Source organism: Semicossyphus pulcher, unplaced genomic scaffold (genome assembly GCF_022749685.1).
Source record: "Semicossyphus pulcher isolate SPU_LCO1_2020_fin unplaced genomic scaffold, fSemPul1.0.p SCAF_16, whole genome shotgun sequence".
NCBI lineage: Eukaryota > Metazoa > Chordata > Actinopteri > Labriformes > Labridae > Semicossyphus > Semicossyphus pulcher.
The window spans coordinates 2,245,488-2,254,483 of NW_027211670.1; the positions used below are offsets into that span (position 1 = coordinate 2,245,488).

The window sequence follows — 8,996 nt, forward strand, 5'->3', positions numbered from 1 at the left end:
AACACGAGCAGTAAGAAGGTCAGCTTTAAACAGGTTAGACAAACATATTGGAGGAGAGAACAGAACCCCTCACGGTGAACTGACTGACTCTGTGGCTCCACTTTGCCCTTCTGTTCTCGTGAGGGATTATTACTGACATTTGGGATGAGCTGGCTTTCAGTTTTACCTCCTAATAAAGACGTTCAGATAATCTGGATAAACTCTCGGCTCCATCTGACTTATTTTCCTGACATCACTGTGTTCCCGGATCTCTGCTGTATAATCTCTGATGACCAAACAACTAAAAGAAGTTATTTACGAAGTTAGTTACAAACTGGAGTCATCAAAACCTTCCTCTTCTTGTTCTCTGGAGGTGATGCACTCTGACCTTTGACCTCTCTGCTTCTCTCACAGTGAACCACGGTAAGTTCCCGAAGCAGGAGGACTCGTATGCGTTCGAGGAGGACAGCAGCAGTGAGAGTCTGTCTCCTGAGCAGCACCACAGCGATGAGTCTCAGGGCTCGGCGTGTCCTTCGTCAGAGGCTGTCGGCAGCACACCCTCCTCCTCCTCCTCACCTGCCCTCACCAGCCCCAGACAGGTAAATCACACCTGTCTTTACCCCTGACTACTTCCTGTCTTTGCTCTGTTTCCTTCCATGTGTCTTTGTTACACCTCTACCAGCTGTTACTGTCACTGCTTTGCCTCTTCTGCCCCCCTGTGGCGGCAGAGTGAGCTGCAGCTCCTCCTCTGTTCTCCTCTGACCGTTGGACTGAGTTGAACTGGTCAGGTGTCACATTCCTGCCGTTATTTCCTGCCTGCCTACCTCTCACACACGATGACCTCATTCCAACGGTCGCCATCATGAACGGTCACCAGATTAAACCTGATCCCAGAGCAGGATTGTTTATATGTCTCTGAAATGTTTCTACGAATTGTCAGCTCTAAATGTCTCGTGTCTGTTTGGGAATCTTGTTTATGAATTCTTTTGCAGATGAAATGTCAATACTTGTGCATTTTTGGGGATAATTTTTCCATTTGGATGCAAACTAACTGTCGTGCCTGCAGTCCTCCACAGCTCCTCAGATCAACTTTTAAATCCTGATGGAGAAATCAGAAGAAAACAGACATTCAGACTGAAACCATAAAATCGAAGGCAGCAACTGCAAAAACAATTTCACCGGTTTTTAATTTGATATGAAAAAAAGTTTTTGGTACAGTTTTGAAAATACTGACACTGATCTTTTCTTGAATAGATATGTGATTTTTCAAAATAAAAAACACTTTAAAGAGGAAAAAAGGTTTTCGTACTTGTCATAACAAATATTAAATTTAAAAGTGATGATGATTTTTAGAAATGTCGGGAAGACAGAAAACCCTTTCCTGGTTGTAATAACTGTGTTTTAGTTTAGTCGTACGGGTCTAAAGATATCTTTATAGGGTAGAAGTCGCTCAGTCTGTGGGGACTTTGCTTGCGCTTGCTTGCCAGCGACAGCCGACTTGGGAACCGGTGGGTTGCTGGTTCAAGTCCCGGTACGGACGAAGCATGGAAATTGGGACTGGTGGCTGGAGAGGTGCTACTTCATTTCCTGTCTGTCGAGGTCGAGGCACGAAATCCTCAACTGCTCAGGGTGCTTGTCCGTGTGCAACGTTGTCCATTGTTGATGTTGATTAGGATATTGATGATGATGATGGTGAAGCTTCTTTACGCACTGTGCTCTGTCCGTCAGCACCAGTGTCCGGTCACACCTGAAGCTGTTTGTTAGCTCTTACTGACTGCGTTCCCTCCTGTCCTGATCGTTGCTTGTGTCATATTAACTCTCAGTTGTATGTCGCTTTGGACTAAGGTGTCTGCTACATGAAACTGTAATATTGTAACAACCCCCTCACTCTGATGTCCACAGGGTCCTGTTTGTGCATGTGTGTATTTCGACCTGTATGTGTGTAGCATGTTTGTAATAACATTTGCGTTTGATCTAATAACGTTTAATGTTTTAGTTATTCCCATTAATAAAGGGGAATAATAAAGCATCTATGGAGTCAGGTAAAGGTCAAAAAGATGAGCACACGTAATAATGTTCACAAATGATTTCACAGCTCGCAGTTGTGTTTCACATTCTGTATGCATGTAAAAAATGTGTCCTCACACACTCAGGTCTGTAACTGTGTAAATACGTTTTTTGTAGTTGTAGAAACTATTTGTGATTTCAGACTTAATATTTTTGCCACAATATTTCCAACTTTGAGATTTCACAGAGTGTGAGTTACAGACGCACACATTTCCTATGTGTGAACCTGAAGTTACAATATACAATCACAAAGTTTGACCCTTTCTTGATGCCTCAGCTAACCAGCCAATCAGAGGAAGTTAAACTGTCCAAACAGGGCGCAACTGATTCTCAGAATCTTTTTGACCTTTATTTGACTCCATACATATGTTCATTACCTAAACATAAAATACTTTAATCAGGATGATGATGCAAAGTGTTGTTTATTTATTTGTTTAAAGTATTTTTTTCACTCTGCCATTTTTAAGAAACTGCTGGATTCTGTTTTTTGTTTTGTTTTGGGAGCTGACAATTTACCGTCTCACCTACATATTGCAAACATGAAATATGGACCTTAACCACCAGGGACATCTTCACATGTGCACTCGGAATCCAGTGCTAAAAATATCCAGATTACAAAGCAGCAGGTCTCTGATCTGACTTACAGAGGACTTTATACGTGTGTTGTTTTCATTTGTGAACAGGGAGCTGCAACCCAAGACCCTCCTGATCAGAGTCAGGATGAAGGACAGTCTGCTGTCAACAACAACCAGGCCACTCCCCCAATACCTGTTCCTGCTATCGTCAAGGTCAGCAACGTCTAAAGAACCTACCTCCATCTTGAGCTTAGACAATAGCTTGCATGTTCATACTAACTCCTGCGTCTTATTCTGAACAGTCCAAGACGTCGGACAAGAACCGACACAAGAAGCCCAAAGATGTGAAGCCGAAGGTGAAGAAGCTCAAGTACCATCAGTACATTCCTCCGGACCAGAAGGCGGAGAAGTCTCCTCCGCCCATGGACTCGGCCTACGCTCGCCTGCTCCAGCAGCAGCAGCTCTTCCTGCAGCTGCAGATCCTCAGCCAGCAGAAACACGCTCACACGCACCCTCAGTCACAGCAGCCGCACACACACACTCCACACGCACAGGCCCAGCAGCGACAGCCAGCGTTCAGCTACCAGCCTCACCCACAGAGCCAAACACACAAGTAAGTCACACTCATGGGCTCAAGTTTCGGGGTCTAAATGACAAACAGGTACAAGAAGTGTGTGAATGTCTCCAGTAGATGTGTTCATCCTGCAGCAGTGCAACAGGCTGTAATGGCTGCAACATAATCCTTGATGGATCAAAGGTCGTCCATCAAAAGTTGTTGTTGTTTCCACTGACAGGCTCAGATTGTTATTCTAAGTGTGTGACAACATGACAGAAAGGATCCCTACAGAGATAGACCTTTTTGTTACAGAGGAAGATTATTTTTTTAACCACAAACAGACTCTCTGCAAACACACCAGACTCCATTGAGAAAAACAGTGATTTTACTTCACAGGACACAGGAGTGCTGTTAGTTTGTAGACTTATTTAGTAAACTTTGTTCTTATAAATGGTTATTTCAGGCTCAACAGATTATTTGTTTAATACACAAAAGTTGCAGATCGAGGCCGTGGGTTTGGGTTTGGGTTAGACGAGCAACTCCTGTCGTCTTTCAGGCTAAATTACTGTTTTAGTCAGTGGAGTCTGGTGGCTTCAACTATAACGATATAACCACTGTTTCTGTTTGAAAAATCATCCGACTTGTATATCCCTACAGAGATAGTCCTTTTTGTTAAAGAGGAAGGTGATTTTTTTAACCAGAAACAGCCGTTACATCGCTACATGGCTATTTCTGCCATCTTATAAATAACGAGCTATCTCTGTAGGGACCCAAAAATATGTAAATATATGTTCAAAAACTGATGAATCCCGTGAGATGCAGATGAAAGAAAGATGTTTTAACTATTAAAAAAGCAATATTTACGGAGGATGTATATTTAGGAAGTGGTACCAAGTCTCTCTCTCGCTCTCTCTCTTGCAGAGGCGTCAGTGAGCAGCTCTCAGCCTGCAGCTCCAGCGCTCCATCCAGCCAGTGTAACAGCACCTCCTCCTCCCCGGTGAAGACCTCGTATCCCAACCAAAGCACCATCTCACCGGTCAAACCTGGGCCCCTGCCAGCTAATCTGGATGACCTAAAAGTAGGTGTGACTTATTACGATATTTGTCCTGCACACATGACATGAATATTAACATCCCTCTGTGTTTCTGCTGCCTCAGGTATCAGAGCTCAGGCAGCACCTGCGTATTCGCGGCATGCCCGTCTCCGGCACAAAGACGGCTCTCATCGAGAGACTCCGACCCTTCAAGGACTCCAACGCTGGCTCCTCCCCCTCCGGCTCCTCTGACATCACCACAGTGACCTTCCCCGTTACACCTACAGGGTCCCTGTCGTCCTACCAGTCCCCGTCCTCCTCCAGCGCCCTCTCTCAGGGAGGCTACTACCCTTACCCCAGCACCTCCTCGACCCCTCCCATCTCCCCCGCCTCTTCAGAGCTCTCCCTCAGTGGCTCGCTCCCCGACAGCTTCAGCGACGTGCCCATGTCCTCGCCAACACAGTTCAACCTACAGCCGTCTCCGGCCCAGCTCGGCATGGAGGACGGCTTGGGGGGAGGCGGCCTGGGCGGGGGAGCACCGAGGGCGGGGGAGGGTGGAGGAATGCACGGCATGGAGGCAGAGAAAGATAAGATGCTGGTGGAAAAGCAGAAGGTGATCGAGGAGCTGACGTGGAAGCTGCACCAGGAGCAGAGACAGGTGAGGAAGGTGACTGAATATAAGGGTTGTGACTCCAATACATGATCCATCCATCCATTGAAATTCCTTTACAGGGACATTTCCCAACACATGTATTTAAATAGTGATTGAATGATTATCTTTGTCACCGTGCTTGTCAGGTTGAGGAGCTGAAGATGCAGCTCCACAAGAGGAAACGCTGCTACGGAGCAACACAGGACACCGTCCATCCTCCACCTCACCCTCCCCTGCACCACCAGCAGACTCCAGCCATGATGGGACAGCACTTCTATGGGGTGACGATCAAGCAGGAGCCCATGTCCCTGTCCTCCAGCTGCCCTCTATCCTCCCCCAAGCAGCTAAAGAGCTCTCCTGGAAGCTGCATGGAGGACATGGGACACTGCAACGCTCCCCTCTCCAGTATGGGGGGCCCCAGTGGGCCACAATGTATGGACACAACCCCTTCCTCTGGCAGCCCGTCCACAATGTCTGCCTTCCTCAGTCCACAGTGTTCGCCACAGGACTCCCCCATTGGAAAGCCTTCAGGAAGCCCCCAGCCTTCGTCCCCTAATAACCCTTACATGCTGTCACCTCCACTAGGAAGAGACGGCTGCCGTCACCCCCACCCCCAGACCAACAACAGAGCACGCAACATACAGGTATGATGTTTTAGACAGATCATTCTTAAATGTTCAGTTTTCATTGTCAACAGGCGTGGTGGCCAAGTGGTCAGGCGTTGGTGTCGTAAACCAAAGAACATGGGTTTGACCCCCATCCATGCCTTCAAACACTCCATGTGATCCAATTGTTGGAATAAAGCTGCCAAGTGTCCTTTATCCTAGATTTTCCTCTGGATCAGTGAAGTATCTATCAATCTGTTGGGCTTGCACTGTGGTGCTGAGTGCTCAGAGCCTCAGTGTTGTTCTGAAATCTTCTGTTTTATTATTAAAAAGAGGAAAACACAGTCACAGTGATAACACATGCTTTTGGATGAAATCTAAAGCAGCAAATTCCTGGAAATGTTGGAAAACATGTCTCATGATATTCTTAAACCCGGCAGGCAGCTGTTTTGCTCTGTTCTTGTGAAACCAAAAGTCAACGTTGACCTATCACTGAAGCCCAAACCTTTTCCTCAACCTTACGAAGAAGCTTTGGTGCCAAACCATGTTGTTCTGGTGTCTAAACCCAACCTGGTAGATTAGGCGCCTTACCATAGAGTTTTGGTGTCCAAACCATGGTGTTCTGGTATGTAAAGTTGATTTGGTGACAAACCCTTATGAAGTAGTATCAGTTCCTTGCCGTGTAGATTTCATGTCTAAACCTAACCAAGCATTTGGTGACTAACCATTTTGTTCTGGTGCCAAAACATAACCAAGTCATTTTTGGTGCCTAAACCTCATCAAGTACTTTTGGTGGCCTATCACATAGTTCTGGTGGCTAAACAACTACTATTGGTGCTACACTATGTTGTTCTGGTGTCTTATCCAAACCAAGTCATTTGGGTATCTAAAACAAACTCAGTAGTTTTAGTTACTAACTAAGTAAATTTGGATCTCAACCAAACCAAGTAATTTGGGTGACTTACCACATAGTTTTAGTGCCTGAACCTCATCGAGTAGTGCCTAACTATGTGGGTTTTGTGTCTAAACCTAACTGTTATTTTGTTGCTGAACTATAAGGTTTGATGCCAAACCAGGTAGTTTTGGTTTCTAACTGTGTAGTTTATTTTGGTTTGGGCTCCTATCCAGCAAAACTACGTAGTTAGGCTTTGGGGACACAACCTGGTCTTGTCTTAAATAATAAGTCAACATAACTTAGTTTCAGTCAGGACTTGAACCCTGATCGTTGCTATAAGTCCGGTGTTTAACCCCCTCGTTCACCTGTATCTTTTCTTTTATCATCTTCTGTCGCTCTTTATACTAAAGTGCACAATAACATCCTCCAAACACCATGAATAACACAAATTAGAGTGGCAAATCAAGGGTCAGATCAATCTAATATTCCTCTAAATATTTCTGTCTAAACCAAAGTGGTGGACTGACCAACCAACTGACAACACTAGCATTGCTAAAAGTTTTCATTTTGAAATGACGTTTTGTGATGAGCAGAAAGTCAGCAGGATCTCTGAGGGTAGAGTTCATGTATATGATCTGGTTTCTGTATTCGTACTTCTCGACGTTTTATACTTGCCCTGTGTCTAACTACAGATGCAGCAGAAGAATGGAGGCCAGCCGGTGAACTGTTCTTATCCTTCAGACCAAAGAGGCCTTCAGGGAGTCTTTCCCAACTCTGCCGACTGTGGCCACAGCGGCTCAGCCAAATCTGAGAACCACAGCATGCAGCCAAAGGTAAGGTTTACATCAACATCTGCAACATCTGCAGCATCTGCAGCGTCATGTTGGTGTCGTGTACTTCATCTGAATCACCTCACATCCACGTAAACGTGTTTCTCTTCCTCTTAATGTGTGTTCTGTCTCTGACACTGTATGATTGTCTTTAGTTGTCAGGTTCATTGTCACTTCATCTGTTTTCATCACACGTTCCTTCACATGATGGTGGCTTCTCCTTTACAACAACACAACGCCAACGCTCGTATTTAAAACTAAATGTTTCATATGATGAGATCTGATCACGAGGGCCTGATTCCTTCTTCTTTTCTTTAATCTTCAGTACATTCACATTTGGAAGCTCCCCTGTTGTAATCGGTGGGTTAACGTCACTTTATTTCTCGTGTAGATGTCAGTATTGCCCTCTCCTCGGCATGTTGGCCAAAAGAGCCAGGCGCCCCCCCCTGCCTTCAGTAGCTCAGATTCAGATGACTTAAGACAGCCCCCATGCTATGAGGATGCAGTCAAGCAGGTAAACTCAAATTCATGCCAAAATAAAATAATTAATGGCTGGCCAGAGATTTTATTTCACTATCGGCGTTGCTCTGATTCTACTTTTCCTCCTCCTGTTTCCTGTTTTTTGTCTCTTAGTGTCCATCACCTGTACTGCACCTCTTTAACTCATCCACTCGCTTTGTTCAGTGCACTAACTTTCCACTCTCTTCCATGTCTGAAGCAGAACGGTGATCTCATGGTACAAACTGTTTTTGAAGGCAGATGAAGTGTTAAAAATTGCACAGTTATTTAAAAAGAAATATTGGACTGCTTGTTTATTAGTTTGCTTTTACTGCCAAATATCAATCTGTGTATGGTTCGACAAAGGCTTTGCAACATGACCTTAAAAAATACTTGTTTGACCATCATACAAACATCAAGCTAGCCGACTATCTTCTTCTTATCAAATTGTTGTCATGTTACCACTTCTCAGTGATCGGGAACTGACCGAGTCAGGAACATCGAGTCAGTTAAAACTATATGTTCCACTGTAAGCTAGTCCCTATGTCAGCATCCAACCACTTCCTTGCTAACATTACCATTAGCTAGGAATCTACGCATTTCCTGTTATATCTTACAACATTATCAAACCGAAATGTTAGCTAACAAGTGGCTAAATGCTAGCATTGGCTAACGTTAGCTTGTTTAATGGCTAGATGTTGAAATAAGGGTTCATTAGCATAACCTCTGCTGCATCACTTGAGAGACATGCTAATGCTAGTCTAAGAGTAGCAACAGCACAAATTGCAAAGCATGCAAAGATTAAGAAAAACAGGGCCAGTGATATTTCCTGTAGTTCCCATGACAACTGTTAGCACTCAGAAGCTAACAGTGCGACATCCATAAATAGTTTACTTTGTTGTTTTGTTTGTCTCAAGCAAATAAAAACTAAGAGTGAAATCTTTACTAATAAACTGATCTGCCTCCAAAAAGAAGTTCATACAAACCTCTGTTCTGCTGGTCTTCGTTCACTGCTTGACAGCTTGTATATGTTTTTGTACAATCCTTTAATACAAGTGGATTTAAGAGTTAAAACATTTTTCAATATATAAAAACAGTTTTTATTACTGTTACAGCAACTGACCAGAAGTCAGCAGATGGATGAACTTCTGGACGTGCTCATCGAGAGTGGAGGTAAGAACAAATCCTTAAAATGCTATTAGCATAGCTAGCACTGCACATGTATACGATTTAAAATCTACACCTAGAGTTTACCGGTTTGAAGTCACAGTGTTTCCCCTCAGTGGGGTCAGATCAGAACGTGCTG

The 8,996-nt window shown here is 44.4% G+C and overlaps 1 protein-coding gene and 1 non-coding gene across 2 annotated transcripts in view; both read left to right on the forward strand.

The window, feature by feature from the left end:
• The window catches only part of myocd (myocardin), a 32,481-nt gene that overhangs the window by 19,510 nt on the left and 3,975 nt on the right, over positions 1-8,996 (forward strand). The window contains exons 4-12 of the mRNA XM_069664734.1: positions 394-578; positions 2,730-2,834; positions 2,924-3,234; positions 4,099-4,255; positions 4,335-4,868; positions 5,009-5,506; positions 7,055-7,195; positions 7,584-7,706; positions 8,806-8,863. Of these exons, the coding sequence (XP_069520835.1) occupies positions 394-578; positions 2,730-2,834; positions 2,924-3,234; positions 4,099-4,255; positions 4,335-4,868; positions 5,009-5,506; positions 7,055-7,195; positions 7,584-7,706; positions 8,806-8,863 (2,112 nt within the window). The remainder of the gene's footprint in view (positions 1-393; positions 579-2,729; positions 2,835-2,923; positions 3,235-4,098; positions 4,256-4,334; positions 4,869-5,008; positions 5,507-7,054; positions 7,196-7,583; positions 7,707-8,805; positions 8,864-8,996) is intronic.
• On the forward strand, positions 5,559-5,630 carry trnat-cgu (transfer RNA threonine (anticodon CGU)). The gene has a single exon. It is a non-coding gene; the product is annotated as a tRNA-Thr (tRNA).